Source organism: Pithys albifrons, chromosome 6 (genome assembly GCF_047495875.1).
Source record: "Pithys albifrons albifrons isolate INPA30051 chromosome 6, PitAlb_v1, whole genome shotgun sequence".
Lineage (NCBI taxonomy): Eukaryota > Metazoa > Chordata > Aves > Passeriformes > Thamnophilidae > Pithys > Pithys albifrons.
In genome coordinates this window covers 31,708,224-31,726,437 of record NC_092463.1, presented here as the reverse complement: position 1 = coordinate 31,726,437, position 18,214 = coordinate 31,708,224, and the positions used below count along the sequence as shown (strand labels likewise).

Genomic DNA, 18,214 nt, shown 5'->3' with positions numbered 1-18,214 from the left:
AGCAAGTCTTATACTCTCTTTCTTCTTTTCATACTCAGTCATCAACTATTAATTGGTTTATACGTGTTAATAAAGAGAGTATGTCAGATTCAGAAACCAGACACAGTTCACTCAAACTCAAAGCCCTACTTCAATCCATAATCTGCCCTCCCTTTGTATTGCCACCAACAAAGAGTAAAATAAGAATCCATCAATTCCTTTCCAGGTTCACCACAGTGAGTCTGACTTTCTGTCCCCAAGGACTCTGCATTGTATATTTGCACTATTCACTTCACAAGCAGTTATTTTCATAGCAGGTGGGACCTCCATTGGTAGATGATCCCCTACTCTTTGCTGAAGGATGATGACATTGATGTATTAGGTCTTTCCTCCAAGTAACTACCATGATACCGTAATGAGCAAGTATTCACTTCACACTTCTCTTCCTGATAATCTATTGCTATAGATCGGTGGTTTCCTTTTAATGCCTGGTTCATTAGATGGTATAAATGTGTGTAGCATTTTTAGTTGTGGTTGAGGAAAGCAAGGAATGTTGAGGTTAAGGTTTATTATGACTGTCATGTTCAGGAATGGAGAGCTATATACTATTTCTGCTCTGAGTGTCTGCACATAACTCCAATTGACACTGGAGTTATGCATTTGCCTGAAAGCTGTTTATCACCCTGTGAGTATTTGCTGTTTCTAGGGGTGATCAGGACAGAATAGATCTGAGAACCAATTATTTTGTACTTTCTTAAAACTTTCTGTGAAACTGGGGTAAAGAAATGATGGCACAGTATGTAAGAATGTAAAATCCAACAGGTAATAGCTCCATCCCTAAAACCACAAGCACACAAGGCATTACTTTAAGAATGTTCAACTGAGGCATTTATTATGTAGAGGGCACTATACATTTGCCCTCCCCTGACACTTGCAATACAAGTGCTTCATGAGGGAATAAACCCCTGAAAGCTTGGTTGCAATTTACTTCTTTACTTCCTGCACATAGTAACAATGATAGTTGAATTGAAAAGCATTTTAAAATTCATAAATATATAAGTAGCCATTATCTACTAGAAAACATATGTCTGACTATAGGACCTGATCCACTACTTAGTTACTCCAATTTTAAACTAATGTAACTCCACAGTAATCAATGAGGGTGCTGTTATGCAACAGAAGTAGCATAAAGCAAAAAACATTTTTAATACATGTAAGAGTAGTTTTGCTTAAAAAGAATGCTACCATTTTCATTGTAAGTTTACTTTGGGTACCTTAAACCAAAAGCCCAAAAAAGAGACACTCAGAATAACTGGATACTTTTAAAACTTCTTTGTATTGTGACTGGCAAGAAGTTGAGAGTATTTAGCTACATACTTCTATTATAGGCAAAATAAAAAAAATAAAAAAACATGCTGGGATTTTTTTTTCTTTTTTTGCGGGATAGAAATTTATTTTTAAAGTAACCAAACTTAGCTGCTCAGTAATCTAATAAGAAAGTCATTTCAGCTGGAATTTGTTTTGATGGTTAAGACAAAACCTCATAGGTTAGTTAATGAAAAGTGAACAGGATGATCTTTATATGTTCATAAATGCAAACAGTTTAAGATCAGAAGGAGACTCCATTAGAGTCTTCAGTCTGAGCTATTTTCTCTGCAATTTCACCCAAATCATCTCTACACTGAACAGACTTTAGTTTGGCTGAAGTGGTTGGGTTTTTTTAAACAGATATCCCATCTCAATTTTTCTGAAAATTGTTGACTCCTCAAGTGTTAACCATTACACTGTGCAGTAGTGAAGCACGTGTTGAAAGCAGAATCAGTAATTCACAATGCTAAGTTCATGTAAAATCAACAATCCTCCTCGCTGCCTCCCCCAGCTCCTGTGTTAACCTAGCACCATAACCTAGGGGATGAACACAAGAGAACACAAGACTCTGGTGTTGTTTGCACCTCTCTGATAGCTAAGCTTTTTGTGGAGGGTCTGCTCTGGAATTTCAAAGACAATAAGCAAACTTGCACTAGACAAATAAAGTTGCATTCCTTTACATTTTAGATGTGAGACATAAAACAGATACAGTGCTGTTCAGTCCTTTATCAAGGTGACATAACCCCAAAAAGCTTTGATGCTGTCTATTGTAAATCTCACGAGAAGCTGAGTAGGAAACAAAATCTGATTAGTTTGTTTGATTCGCCTTTCTAACTACATGCATTCAGAAAGGGTTTCTGTACAACTCTCTTCCCCTCCCTTTATTGTGTGGTTTGCTTTTTTTGCTTGCATTTAAAACTGCCATTATGTGAAAGTGTTGCAAGTGTAAATAATTTAGAAGATAACTCTGTGGGGATACTAATAATAAGTCCCTGCTTTTTCTAATAGTGACTCATTGTGGTTGAGAACTAGTATTCAATAGGAACAGTTACACAACATCACTGCATCATGGATATTATGGATGTTGACAATAAAATAATTTTGACATCTTTTTAAATTAAGTGTATTTTCCTTCTTTAAAATGGCCCTTTTGTTTATGACTGCTTTAAATCCTCAAAAAATATCCAAAGGCTTCTTGAGTGGAGAGATGGATGGACAGATAGATACATCCATCTGGTTTTATCTGTCTTAAGTGTTTGGATGTAATACCTTTCCCCAATAAGAAGCCACAACAATACAATTACCCATCAAGGCACAATTACTTCTAGGGGAAATCTAATCAGTTAATAGATGTTAAGAAAGACAAATGTACAAAGGTAATAAGTGGTTCAAAGTCCAACAGTCCTACTCTGTTCACTCTCATGTAAAGGAAAGAAAAAGCTTTCAATGGGGCTTTTCTTACTTTTACCCCTCATTTTATAAATTGCTTTGCCAACCCTTCATAGTAAAATAATAATTTTAAATAGGCCAACACCAAGCTCAGGTTGTATGCACTTGGTGGTAACGATAGTGCAGCTGCCCTTTCCAAAGTCAGTCAGTCCAAAATTCCTATCTTTTTTTTCTTGTTTTTATATTTTTTGTTTACTCTCCAGTAAATGAAAGAGTGATATCAGTCCGAATGACTGTTGTTTAGAGAACTCAAGCTCCTTATCATGCTATCCTCATCCTGGGGCCTTTTGGAAAGTCTTAAGGCAGGCAGGCACTATTTAAAGCAGTCATAAGTAATAGCCTACGTGGTGCTCCGCACACAGCAGAGAGGATTAAACAACTTGGGAGATGTAGAGGCCACCCTCTCACAGAGATGCACACTGTTTCAGGACATGGTTTTTGGACTGTAATTTGGATAAAGATATTGATTATAGATAACCATAAACTGTTCAAAGGTACATTTGGGGATTTTGTTTTATTTTAACAAATATTGCAGAGCTTTTTCAGAACCATATTCACATCTTCAGTTGCAAAGTGTAGCTGTGTTGTGATGATTCTCAGGGCAAAGTATTTAGATATTAAAGGATGCACAGTCAATTCAAACAAATCAAACCTCGAGAACTGGGAGGAAAGTATGACTTTAAAATACTGTGAAAAGTTTCACACTAATGACTATAACAGAGTTAAAATTACTGATGAGATGGAACAAGCCACAGCTGCAGCTACTGCAGATTGCTTGGCTAACAAATTATTAAAATAAGCAGAGTATTGACTAAATGAAGGTCATGTTTTAATATCATTTTATATATATGAGTTTATAACCTGGCAAACAAAATTGACAGCAAACCCAGAGCAACATTACTCTCTCAGACATTCTTCGGCTTACTTCTCTATACTCCTCACACATTTATTCCCAATTTTCAAAATCCACATAAATATCCCAGTGTTCCTAGTGTTCTTCCTCTTATGCCTCCAATGACCATCTCTCTTCCTATTTCTACTTCTGCTTCTGCCTTCATTTTTTGTCACCTTGACAACTGTAGACCCCTTCTCTCAGGACTCTTAAGTCCCAGTTCTTCATGCCCACTTAATGTGTCATGCTGATGCTTCCTTCTCACACACACATTAAAAAAAAAATCATCTCCTACTTTAGGCACTTCAGCAGTCTTCCTCCATTCTTTTCGGGATCAATTTCAAAATTGTTTTTTAAAGAAATGTTGAAACCTACTTCAACATCGATGTCTCTCTCTTTTTTTTTCATAGTCTCCTCTCTACTCACTGTCTAATGCTGTCCTCCCCTCAGTTCAGCAATCTCAGTTCTAAAGAGCCTGTATCTAACAGCCTTTCTGTATCATTGGCTAGCCATATATTTTCTCCTTTGCCTGTACATACCTCTTCATTTCTCTCCATGGAAACTGGTTTGGGACAGAGTTCATGAGCAAGATTAATACTATATGGCATGCTTAAGCAGTTATTGTAGGTCTGTGCTATATTGGAAAAAACCAGAGCATGATCTTGGTAGGACTTGGAATAAATTTGGCAAAAGGATGAAATAAGGGGTTTTGGTCTGGATGCAAAACATGCCCACAAAGATTTTCCCTTTCCAATTTTTTATCTGTATTTACTACACCTGAAAATGAAGTGTAGGCACCCATCTTAGCTGCACCTCTTGCATACTATTTGATATTATGATGTTTTCATATTTGTTCTTATATAGAACCTAGTTTCTTGAACTCAAGAAATACATGACATCTTGATACAGGTTTTTCTGACTGTGAACACATGTATCAGGCATCAAAAATTAGGCAGCTAACTGGACCACTCATCTCCGCAAAACTGACCGGTAGTTAAGAGACATACATAAAATATAGCTGAATTTTTCAGCTCAGGCTTCTGTCAAAACCCTTTTAGAGTGCTAAATTTTTCTTTGGCTATTGACCACTATATTTGATTTTATTTATTTCACTGACTCACAGAGCTAATGCATTTCCTGAAATGTCTCCGAGAACTCAGGTGAGACATCGTAAGATATGCTGTCTTAGGCTAGAACTTACTAGAATTAAAGCAGATGTAGCATTACTAGGGTTTGCTAAACTTCACATGATACATAAAGATATAAAGCATATCTTTTATGATTACGGTGACGCTAAACATTTTGTCGATAATAATATAGTCACATTGGAAAGACTGAATATAACAACCAGAAAAGAATCAAGAAAAGGAAATGGAAACTTAATTTTCCTTTACTAGTTAATCTGAAGGGGCTTCTGCATTTGCTGCTTTTATCATGGTTCTGGTTTACAGGATGCAAGTTTACAAGTTTGCAGATATAATGGCATATTTGATTTTCACAACAGTTAAATATTTCAGGATTTTCACTATCAAAACAAAGATTTGATTAGTCCTAGAAAAATACATCATTGACAATTTTAATAATTCAAAGTGAAAAAGGAAGAATAACTGTCCCTCTACTAACAACTTGATTTAGCTTCCTATGTTTCCCTCAGTATGGATACTGAACTAGAACAAAAACACTGGGTTTATTCCATTCATAGTTAATTTCTTAGCAGAATGCTGAACTACTTCATTTGAAGATGCTGCCTATGAATTTGGTGCATTTTTTTCTCTGTCACCAGCTTGGTTTTTTGTCTGTTTTACATGTTTCCATTAACCTTAAATTTTGTGTTCCTTTCAAAGGTTGGTAAAAAATGTTCTAAAACTTGGCTTGAACTTCTTATGAAAGTGTTATTATAATATTGGCTTATAAATCAGTTAAGCCACAATAAAAGATCTGTGTAGCATATTTTACAAAATATTCCCTCATTAATATATATTTATTTGTTAGATATGTATATCATTTAAGTTGCATTTGAGTGTCAAGCTCAAACCCTGCAATCTTGAGTTTCAGCTAAGCTTTACCTTTAGCAATCATTGAAATTTCCGGCATCATTATCTAGCTGCTGCCTAGTCCTAATAAACTTTCGGTCCACATGTACCTATTTCCTTTGGTAAGCATGCACAAACCTGCTTAGAATGGGATATAATTGAGAAACCTGGAACTGTAACCCTAGTGGTAATGTTAAGTGAGATATTGCCCTCTCCATGGTTATTTTATATAGAAAGGACCTCCACGACCGAGGAGTAGGGACATAAATACAGACACAGTGATAGACAGGAATGTGTTCCACAGTGGCAGAAAACTTTCAACACAGAATTAGCCTTGCCTCACTATATTTCCCCAAGGGCCGAATCCAGCCAAAGTTCTTGTCATACATCAGCCATACCAAGCTTTATGTGAAAGAGGAAAATGGGGTAGAGGGGGTGCTATCCTCGATATCTCATTGGCTAGAAAATTCACTTGTTAAAGAAAATATATGTTTGCAGGTCTTCTCTTTATCTTGATTTAAATCAATGTCTTAACACTTCCAAGTGACTTGAGTTTCCCAATCAATGGGCTATTGAACATAATGCTGCATCTTTACTCTTCTTCACTATCATGCCTTTCTTGTATATGTACAGCTAGTTAGTAGAACAAAATTACTTAAGATAATGGGCTTGACTCTACAGCCTCTTGGTTAAAGCTCCAACTTCAGATATGTGAAAGTTAAGTGCTGGTTAATTATGACTGTATAATTGCTTACTTAGGTGGAACATCTTCAGAATGAGAACTGAAAGGCTTTTGTTCACTGTACTGAATACATGGGTGATTCAGATATTCTTTTAGGATGTGATGGACCCATGTTCAAGTCTTTGTTCCAAATCAAACAGGATAGCAATGCAAAACCTGATCTCCTTCTTTTCAGATAAACAGTCAAACAATTATGCTGTCAGCTAAAAAGGAAAGAGATATTTATCTGTGTTATAAGGAAGAACAGACCTGTCTTAAAATGTCTGTCTCTCTAAAAGGATCCATAGAAATCCTGACTGGACATAAATGTCTTCCTTTACCTCAGAGACAGAGAATGGTTACTGCAATAAGTGTTAGGCTATGTATGTACACAGCAGCAAAAATGATGATGGGATGGGGTGTTAAAAAGTAGAATTCTACATGACTGAACAATTTAGGCATTATCAGTGTTAAGTGAGGGCCTCTTCTTTTTTAACCAAAAAATGTAGTTATGCATCTAAGTCCACCTTCTAGTGATTCCTGGAACATCTAAGCAGAGACAGGCATTTCCTTGAGAGCAGATCACCTAAATTTAGGCACTAGTGTTAACGCCCATTGCTAATATTGTCTTCTAACTCAGAATTTCATTGAATATTTGGGATTTGCTTTACAGGGCCTATGATGATCTTTATAATAAAACTTGATAATTTTGAAAATTTGCCTTATACATCTGAATGCTTTACTAGACCAGGCTGAAGTGATCAACATTGTTGGATACAGCCCCACCATTACTGGTTTCGTGGGCTCAAATGCAGGTTTATACACATATTCTTAGATGCCTTTACCCCTACGCAGCGCAGGAACAATTAATGAAATTCTGAAAATTAAGCCTCAACATCCTATCAGTCAGAACAGTCAGAGTTAATACTGAAATCCATCAGCAACCAGTTATTAAAATTATGTAAGATCACACACAGAGTTTCCAAACTGCTCTTGTAAAGAAAGAAAGATAAATATTAGATAGACTATATAGATTGGGTTTCATTTCATAACAGATATCTCAATTGTATCCAAAACATGGGACAGTGAAACACATTAGAGAACTGGCCAGTTTTGACTGAAGAAATATGTGCACAAGTTTCAAGGGTTGGTTGTTTTGGGTTTTTTTGGGGTATGATTTAATTTTCACATAAGCAATTTAAGTGGCAATGACTGCATTAAGAGACTTCTCCAGCTACCCACTCTTTAACAGAAGAAAGAAAAATACTTTAATAGACCTCTCTTTAGCTAGGGAAGCCAGCAACTGAAACATGGTGCAATTGAGCACAGGCTTTTCCAATGTTCTGCTCTGCCCATAAGCCAGCTGAGTACTAAAATCATAAGAACCCAGCCTTTCAAATGCTTTAGAAAGAGCAAACCTTTATGGTTTCTGAGCTTGTTCAGAACAATAAAGAGACAAGAAATGGTGTAACATTCACATACACATTCTCAATCACAGCATATTTGGCCATCTAGGACCATTGCAGAGCACCAGCAAGCTTCAGTGCTGACTTGCCGGCTCTACTTTACAACTGTCTCTGGTGAGCCAGCAAGGTAGGCTGAGGAGCAAGAGCTGAGCCCTTGAGAGATGAAGCCCTGGTCAGAAAGTATGGGAGCCTGGGATATGGAGTGATAGGCTGAGGAAATGGCACCAAGAAGTTTATTTAAATTTTTCCATTCCAAACCATTTTGGCTTACAATTAAGACACAAGGATACATGAAACACATTCATATGCAACAAACACTCAAAACTGTTTTTAGAACATTTTCCTCTTATTCGTGTAGAATACAAAGAACACAAAATGGGCTGAGACAGAGTACAAGTTTCACCAGTATGACACTGGGAAGATCTGTATATTTACCTCTTAATTTTAGCATACAATATAGTTGTCCACACTTGCTCTGCTAGTAACTCCAGTGGAGCACATATTCCGTAATATGGCAGTCTGCAGTCTCATGGTGTCTGTGGTGATGATACATCTTTAGCTACTAAGCATTAGACACTCTGGTTTGATAGTCTTGCCATCAGTATTGTAATAATTAAAGGGTAAACATTAACATCTGCATCTATAGAAAGAAAGATTTACATAAGCAGAATCTCCAGTAACCAGACAGTGCAAAGAGCAAAACACAAGGAATATGAGCATGTAGGTATAACTTACTGAGAGGTTATCAGGTGTATCCGGATGAGAGCTATAACTTGGGAGAGGGGGAATATATTTATACATAGTGTATTATTTATGCCCTTTACTTCTAATTGCCTAACTAGTTCTCTTTCCTCTCACGTATACTTTAGTACCCACCAACCAAAGAAAGATGTCTGCAACTAAATATCTGCCAATTATTATGGACTTTTGCTTAATATTCTATTGTTTCACTGACAGCACAGTTTTTAATATATCATTTTATACTATCCTGTACATCATCATTTTTCTGCCTCTCTTAGGGCTCTGGCTATATTAGTTCTTATTTATTTCCACAAGTTAACATGTATGCAAAAGATTATGTGGTCATGATATCACCCTCAACACTCTCACCACTTCCCATCTTTGTTTTTGTAATCCTTTTTTTCTGTTTTTAAGTTACAGTATAAAGGAATGTGAACACAGACACAAACCAGGGTCAAACACACAGCTTGCAGTGTGGTTCTCTTCCCCCATCTGTAAACACACAAGACACTCCTCTCCTGTTCAAGCTTTTTCTTTTGCCCTGAAACAGAATAGGCATCTTTAGGATCAGTAGTTTTCAAACTTTCAGCTGAGTGTTTCTATAAATATATTTTGGCTGTGTTTTTTTTAAAGTGGGCTCTTCAGATCCAATTTCCTGAGGTTTGCTTGGTGACAGGTAGAAAAGTACTCTTTTTTTCTGTCAGATTTTAATAACAATGAAAAAGTTTACAAGCTTCATACTCAAGACAGGACAGTGGGTACAGAAAATTGTTATCTTAAGGCAAAATTTACTGTCAGGGAAAATGGAACATTCCTTCTGAACACACGAACTGGTAGTGCATGTGCAGGTTGGTTGTAGATGGTTGCTACAATAAGGCTTCTTTCATACAGGTGTGTTTATGCCCCAGGCTTGCTGGCCACAGTCCATTCCATTTACAGAAGCTGAATTAAACAATAACTACTGCATTGCAAAAAGAAGAAGGAAAAAAAAAAAGGTGAGCGTCAAAGGAGATGCCTGAGAGCTTTGTTAGGGCCAAGAAAAACCCTGTTGCAGTTGTCAGAGCTTGTTGATGTTGCAGAGAACGGCACTTTTTTTTTTTCTGCTGGATTTTGTGGTTCTGCCTTAGGAAAGAAAGTAAAATAGAACGGAAGAACAAAGTCCTACTCTATAAATCAGCAGCTGCTCCTTGCCAGATCAAAGGAGTGACATTTTTGCTTCTGGACTCCTTGTCCACTTTAGGTGCTTGACAGACAGCTAACAGCTGGCCTGTTACATAGTATAGGAGAGTTGGGCTACATCTTCTTCAGAGCAGATGACAAGCTAATCAGAGATATCCATAGCATAGAACATGTGAGTGCACCTTGATCTCTTCAAACATACGCAGTACATAATTGCTAAACACCTTTATGCATTTTTGGCAAGTTGCTACTTAGGTAGTTTCCACTGAAAAGTAAGAAGGAGAATTAGTGCCTTAGCAAAATTTGATCAGAGAAGTTAAATAGATGTTAAATTTGCTGACAACTCTACTCTTCAGGTCAGTTTAGATGTAATCAAAAAATAATATGAAACAGTTAAAAAAGCTGTAAAATACTTCAATGTGATATTATTTGAAAAGGATACTATTTTTTTAAGTTACCTACACTGAGGTCCCTCAACTGCTGTGTGAGAAGCTGACTGTGTTTTCAAAACTTCGGGACCTTCATTAGTTTTGAAAATCTTTTCCTATGAGTTTAAGATGATAAATTAACACATCTTGAAATGCATGAGTTACTTATGATTTTGTAGATCTGTTATCTACCTTTAACATGAATGTCTAAATGCTAGCAAATCAAAGTGCATGCCAAATTAGCTAAATTGTATTTAGCATCTCCATAAGACATATGTATACAAACTTGGAATTCTAATATCAGTAGTAAAAATTTCAAAGTGATTCAGTTTCTAGGTGATTCCCATCTGCAATAAATCAAGCACAGGATGAGGTTAGATACTAGGGCTTGTGTCTATTGACTTTGCATTTTATCTGTAAGATATGAATAGCTAAGGAAGCATGTCTGTCTCCTCCCTTCCTTTCAAGTATCTTTAAAAGACCATTTTTACGGTGTGCAGTAAAAAAAAAAAGTACATGAACAACCTGATGACACTCGTCAAAGAGGAACAGCCACCTCCGGGTGTGTTCTGTGGCTTCAGGTGCCATGCTCCAAAAGGCACTTGTTGCCCACCTGGAACCCAGGCGGAATACAGCATTATACTGTTTCGCTTAAGCTGAGGTTTCCTGAAAGCTCGTGAGGAAACCCACCGGTGGCGAGTGTGGAGCGGGAACTCCTCACGCCGGCAGGTTCAGGCACCGCCCGGCCCGGCCACGGCCTGCCCGGCCCGGCCCGGCCCGACCCGGCCCGGCCGCGGTGCTCTGGCCCCACCTCATGGCGCCCTGCTGCACAGCGGGAGGGCTCCCCTGGGGCCACCGAGGCAGCACCTCGAGGCCAGCCCAGGTCTGCGGCAGGAAGCGGCAGCTCTTCCTTGGCCAGCGGCCCCATGGAGCGCTTGCATGCTGCTTTAGCGCGGGGCCAGCGGGAGCCGCGGGGCACGGGCCGGGAAGGGGCAGCCGCAGCTCCGCGGGGTCTCTGGGGAGCACCAGGAGCGCCGTGTGCGGCCGGGGCTGCCCATCCGGTTACGGGACAGGGCCCCGCACCAGCCCCGGCCCCAGCAGAGCCTTCCTGGGCATGGCCCAGGCCTTTCCCCACAGCCCAAAGAGTAACCTGGAAACCGAGAGCTACACCCTTAACGGGTCGGATTTTCTATGAGGTGAATAGCTCCCCGTCTTGCCAGTTCTCATGATGTTATCACAAGGCTCAAGTTAATTCATGCTAACCGGAGGTCCCAGCTCCAGAACATGATGGTTATGTGGGAATCTTTTAAAGTCAGTCTATAGATTTTGTGGCCAAGTCGAGCATTTTTAAAATGTGGCACAATGACTGAAAAAGTCACAAAGTAAATGCTGAGAAGAGCGCCCTTTAAATGTCTGATTTTTTAGGATAGTCTCACAGTGAAAGGATGGGCAAAATCATGATTTCTAACAATTGGCATCTCTAAATGGCACAATGTATTTTTAGGAGGTCCAACACAAACACAGAAAATGTATCAGAAGTCTTTGCGATAGGAGTGCCTGCCTTGGGCTGCCTTAGGCACCCAGCGAAGTTGCTTCTGTCATCTTCTGGATCATGCTCTTCACCAAAGGTAGATGCTGACTTAGTCCCTCTGAATCACACCTTTGACAGTTGTGAGATGTCTGAATTGGCTCCAGAAATTCAGTTTAAACAGCCCTTAACCCCCCTTCTCTAGCAAAGCTGTCCAAAAGTAGTTGAAGCTTTGTTAGGGAATAAACCTGCTTGTCCCTCCCCCTTCCTCTCCAAAGCAATCTCGTAAGTGACTACATTTCCCAATATTCATGACTTAGGTAAGCCTTATTTAAATGGCTCATTTCCAGGTGACTAACTCAGCTTTTTTAATTTCCTATAAGGAATTCTGCAAATATGAGTTGGTAACCAGGTGTGGCATAGATTCAGTGAAGCATAACAAGGGCTTTTTCAACTATTTTTGTACACACACACACACTGAAGGACACCTAAACCTAATTCTGTCAGTTTATAATACATACTGGAGGGATAAGTTAAATAAACTAAGACAAATAGATTTTACTTGCTCAGATTAAAGTTTAGGTGATAGACAAAGATACTGTAAAGGCAAGGGGCTGGACATTGATAAAAGTGTTTCTGCAAATTAGTCTTTTCTAATACATTATTTCAGACTGCGCAGGTCAGCTCAAGACTTCTGAAATTAGTTTTTTCTGTCTGGGAAAGAAGTACTAGGTTACTTATGAAAACTTCTTTTATCACTTGGATATAGTATTTCATTGGTTATTTTTCCTTCAAAATTAGGGCATGCTTGGGCAACAAGGGATCAGTGTAGCATATACACTTGAGCTAAACTACGTGTTCATAGTCCCAATACTGAAATATCATTTAGGCAGAAATTTATTTCCCCATCCAAGGTATCTTGACACCTCATTTTCTGGGATGGATATTTTAAGTGGAAATCCAGATTGAAGACTGACACAGAAATTTTGCATTGCACGTGGTGGCTCCATGTTGTTCCTCAGTTTCTCATGAAGAACAGTCTTCTCTGCTGTGGCAGGACTTGTTCAGTTTGGTCATGGAAGATATTAGACATATAGACAAGTGACTGAACTTAAATATACCTCTCTGCTTGAGTTCAGATTATACCCTAAGATGGGAATGAATTGTAGTTTCCTAAGCATTCATGCACTTCATCCTCCTGAAACAAGACCTGTTGTGATCCTCTGTACTTGAAGTGCATTTTCCATGACAGCCATATAGTAAAGCTGGAGATGTTTCTGAGTACCAGTCAGCACAGTCACTAATAGTTCATTTCAAGAACTAATCTTACACAGATTCATGGAGTGGTCACAGTGTTTTGAAAGACATGTACAGTATTTCTAAAAAAGACAATGAAAACAACAAAATCTTTTTTGAGTGCTCCAGATTTGAACAAGCAGATTTTCCATGATTTTGTCTGAGCATTATTTATTATAAAAATGAAATGTATTATTTAAATGTGTTTATCGTAATTTGATATGACTTGAGATAAAATATGATAAATCTATAAAGAAGATTAATTGCAGGGCTTCCTATAGAATACAGAATACATGTTTATTTTGGACAAAGAAAACAAAGTCTCTATTTGAAGAGATGTGATTAAATGCATATGTTTAGATTATATTGTAATGCTAATTATCAATGGTAGGAACCAATTAGGACTAGTGCTCCCAAATCACCAGACTACACTGCATTGACTAGCATACCTTTACTGCTCTACTGTTTTTTGCTGTAAGCACGTAAAAATGAAATTGTTTCCTTTGAAAGTCCATCTTGAACATTTTGAGCCAGTTCTTGTTCATTGTGCTTTCATAAACTGTCCTACAAAAGTTACCAGAACTACTTGTGTGAGAAAGACAGTCTCTGGCTATAGGAAATAGATATTGCTACTTTAGCTAGAAATTAAAGATAAAATACAAGATGCAAAAAACCTGCTTTTGATTCAAATGGCTATTGTTTGAATAAGCAAGGTTTGTAATCTGTCATTTGTAAAATACTGAAAGTGAGATTTTCATTGAACCCACTATGTCAATGACATATCTTTCTCAACATTACACACCTCATTTATCATTCTGGAATGAGGACCAAGTACCACATGAATGTAGAGTTTATGAAGGTATTGCCTCATAGCCCTGGAGGCTGATGACCCCTCTTTATCTACACAGCAGGTAAGGCACAAACAGTGGCAATGTGAGCTCTCTTTGCAGTCCCCTGCCAGTGTGCCTGACTGCTAAGCTGGGGGAACAAAAGAAAGATAGCATATGGATAGCAGATTGTAGGAGCGCTGAAGGAGGACTGAGGAAATCTATGTTGGGTGTGTGGCTCTGCCAAAGATCTCTTGTATGACTTTGGCCTTGTCACTTAATCTCCTTCTGTCTCTGTTCCCCTCTGCAAACAGGGAGAAGGCGACTTTCCTCTCCCCCAGGCTTTGCCTGGAAATCTGTTCAAACTCTGAGTTCTCTTGGACGGTGCGCTTGTGCAGTATGGGGTGGAGTAAGACTGAGCTTCATTGGCTCCTCTCACTGCTGCTATCATCCAAATAATAGGAATTACTATTAACAGCAGGGTAACAAAGAAATCCGTGTCTTCTTGATAGATTTTACTCATCTTTTCAGGCCATTCAATCTTTGGCCTCTGGGTGAAGGGGATGAACAAGGTAAGCAATTAGTGTCAGGAGCAGAGCTGTGAATTCTTCTTTTACAGGCTTCAAAATAATGCTGAAAATAGTGGCATTGGTGTTCTCTTTTTTCATCTGTCTCTTAATGCCTTTGGAAGACATTTCTGCCAAAATAACATCGGAATGTTTCTGCAACACACAAACTGAAGTGCTGTGCAAAAGACTGTATTTTGCTTTTCTTTGGCCTTGGATATGGCTCCCCGAGGGATTTAAAAAAAGCCCTCAAAAATGTAAAGGCTAGAGTGGGGACTGTGGTTTCTACAACTCTGTTATGCATTGTGCATGTTTATGGGACAGTATAAAGAATAAATAATAATGCAGAAACACTGCATTCTGTGCCCTTGTCTACCAATTGTGCTGATGCATTACATGATACAGCTACTGCTAATGAAACTAGAATTCAATTCTTAGCTTCACCTAAAATGCATGTCTGTTTTGCACTTGCAGTCTTGCAAATATAAATAATTTCCTGTGTCACTTTTCAGACATACCCACTGGTGGGTGTAACTGATGCTGTTTATGGACAAGATTTTTAAGAGGAGCTATCAAAATGGTATTTCAAAATTACCTGGATGCCTAAAGCCTCTATGCTCCTATATCTTTCTAAGTATATATCAGGGTATCTTCTCTCCAAACAGAGTATTGCTGGTCTAGATGATATCACTTGCACCTGCTGTTACACAGATGTGCAAAAGAAAACTGGAGAAATAATGTAATCAGAAATCAAACCCAAGCGCTATTTTTCTCAAATTTTAACTGAACAAATGCTATCACTTTTATTGTTTTTTTTTACCTGTAGGGAAACAAAGATCAGGGGACTCACTATTAGAGCTTTAACTCCCATTTCCAAAACAACTAGTGAATTGCCTCTGGGTAGAGTTTGCAGTGGAAGGCTGGCTTTATTCACATTAGCAGGACAAAATAAGGCCAGGTTCTTCTGGGAGTGAAAGGCTGGGCCCAGACTGGGTTTTCCACACCCATTCCAAAGGCTTACTCTGTGGTGACTGTTGAATATGTAAGGCTAGAGCACAGTATTCAAATCTCTGTGGTCAGAGGTAAAGCAGATGTCACCTGAAACCCTTCAGGATGTAGAATTTTCTTAATGCTCTGTCTTGTTGTGCAATCCCATTGAAAGAACACTTCAGAGAGCACTCATTTCTTACTAATGTAAACTTTCTGAGGAGTATCCAAAGATATGACCTCTAGGTGAACCTTTAACCTTCCCCTTAATTATTTGTTTGAAGACAGTGTGGAGTTCTCCTGCTGAGAGCCAAAGCCCATAATGCTTCGCAGCCCTGTGAGCAGGGGGCTGTGTGCAGGGAAGTGGAGAGGGACATAAATAAGGGGACCACCAGATGTAAATAATAAAAGTGGTTGGGGTTTAAATAAAAAAAAAAAGGAAAAAGCAATTTGGTTTCCCTGAAGAGTGGCCTGATTGAAGAATAGGGGTTAGTAAGACGGTAAGTGTGTGCGTGTGTGTGTGAGGGGGTGTTTTTGTGATTTTCTACAGGCCTAAATAAGCATTCATTCCATTCTTTAAAACCTTGCCATCTGTATGCCCCATAGAAGCTCATAGGAGATGAGAAAAGTCTTATCAGGCTTTCCTGTTAATCTATATTGGCCTTAACTTTAGCTGATAAAAGGCATACTGGATGGAGGAGGTTCAGGTCAGGCTCCATTTGGTCAGTGTGGCAACATTACTGGAAAGTAGCTCAACAAATAAGTCCTATCAGGATCAGGAACCTTTGTCTTTGAAGATGGAAACACATCTTGAAATCACAGCACTGGGGCAGGAGATTTCTTCACTGTGCTGCAGTCAAAAGGGAATAAACAACCACATTGGCTATGTCTGAGTTTTTATTTTAATACCTGAAGTCATGACTAATTCTGCAGCAGGATGACATTTCTGACAACTGAATGATACTTTTCTTAAAGAATAAAGAATATCTTCTGGATGTAACCAGAGAGATGTAAAAGAGCCCTTTAGTGTTATCTGTAGCATTTATGCATCTGTCTAATGAAGTTTCCATGACTGTGATTACAGAAGGTGCAATTGAAGGTGTGCCACTGTCCTTTATCTGTGGAGGAATTTAAGTGGGCAGTGGGAGAGAGTGAGGGAAGCCCAATAAAAGGCCTAACAGAGTTGATGCTATATGAAGGCTAGCAATTTACTAAATGAGCCAATGAACCTAGTTTTCAGTTAACTGACTGAAAGACGTCACTAGGTATTGGATCAGGCCCAATGGCAATTATTGGAGGCTGTTTTGGATGATGGGCATGTTAGTATTTCTGAAGAGGATTAAACATTAGTATTCGACTTCATTAGCACTCCTTAAGGGTCACCAGCCGAAAGCCTGAGCTGTGAAATAGCACACAAAACCTGTTTGAAGGCTCCAACGTGTTTCAAACACAAAGAGCAGGGACAAAAACAAGTGTGGCTCCTGAGTGATAGAAAATTGTCCTGTTTTGAAAGATAATCTGTGAAGAGGCAAGTTTTAAAAGTATTTTAGGGAAATTAAGTTAGCTTAGTTTGTGCTGATGGGGAGTAAGCTAAGCATTAAGCTAATAAGAAATATGCAAGCACTTATTTTTTGATTACCAGCAAAATTAAACCCAGGCTTCAAAACCAACTAACTGCTTTTACCAGTGCTCAAAAGCCTTAGCAACCACCCCCGTTTGAGATTAAAAAAGTTATTTTGGGCTTAATATTAACCACATGTACCTGCGACTAGGAGTTTCTAACGAGTTGAAAGGTGCCTGAGTTTAGGGCAGGCAAGCGGTCGCCTTGTGCAGAGTGTCCCCGCTCAGACGCAGAGGTGGCCCCCAGCTGGCACTGACCTCCAAACGACCCTTGCCTTTACAGGCTCCAACTAGCAGGAGTTGCAGAAGAGCAGAAGTCTTTCTGGGCCAGCACTTATTGCTGCTGCGCTGGTGATAAAACTTCAGACAGCCTAATTGATGGCTTTGCTGACCTAACGATACCTTGTGAAAGCATGGAGTGGAAAAGCCTGGTCCTCATTTATGGCCAGCTGCAAGCGGAGCTGGATCCCTAAGATGCAAAGGGGAAAAGAGTCTCATAGCCTGTGAACTTTAACCAGGATCTTAGACATTTAGAAGAAGTTAAAGAAACAATTGTCTTTTAACACAAGTTTTCAGTCAAAGCCTTCTGGCAAATCCAGCTTTAAGCTGGCTAGTAAGATAAGCATGTTACTGGTTACAATTTCTGAGCACTCAGAGGAAAATGCTTTAAAGTGAAATTCTACTTTTTTAAAAAAGCAACGCAAAGCAAAACAGATTTCCACACCACACTAAAATCCTGTCTTTTTTAAAGCAGAGATGTTCTCAACACACAGAAGCAAGCTGATGAAAGGACTTCTATTCTTTGTATTCTGTTGCAGGTTTATTAATGCCAGAAGAAGAATAGTACAGCCTATGATTGACCAGTCAAATCGAGCAGGCAAGTTCCAAGTAGTATCTGTATTCAAGTCCCACAGGCGCAAATCCTCATCAAGTTATTCTTCGGGAGTCCCATCACCTGGTAAATAAATGCTCCAACCAGGCATTCTGGGAGATTTTTTTTCTCGTGTCCCCAGAATTCTGCTGTAGGAAGCAACTTCACTAATTGGTGCTAATTGGAGATTTCCCACCCTGACTCTACTGAAACTGCTTTTTATTTTCTCTCTGAATTGGTAATTGGGTACAAGTAGTAGTGCC

At 38.9% G+C, this 18,214-nt stretch overlaps 1 protein-coding gene across 9 annotated transcripts in view; it reads left to right on the top strand.

Moving 5' to 3' along the window:
- Window positions 1-18,214, top strand: part of MEIS2 (Meis homeobox 2) — a 172,031-nt gene that overhangs the window by 147,530 nt on the left and 6,287 nt on the right. For 6 of the 9 annotated variants that reach the window (XM_071558043.1, XM_071558041.1, XM_071558039.1 and 3 more), the window contains exon 10: window positions 17,899-17,957. The exons of 1 other annotated variant lie outside the window; for it this stretch is intronic. In XM_071558043.1, the coding sequence (XP_071414144.1) occupies window positions 17,899-17,957 (59 nt within the window). Of the gene's footprint in view, window positions 1-17,898; window positions 18,039-18,214 lie in introns of all 9 variants that reach the window. 2 more of the 9 variants (XM_071558036.1, XM_071558035.1) reach the window with 1 other exon arrangement.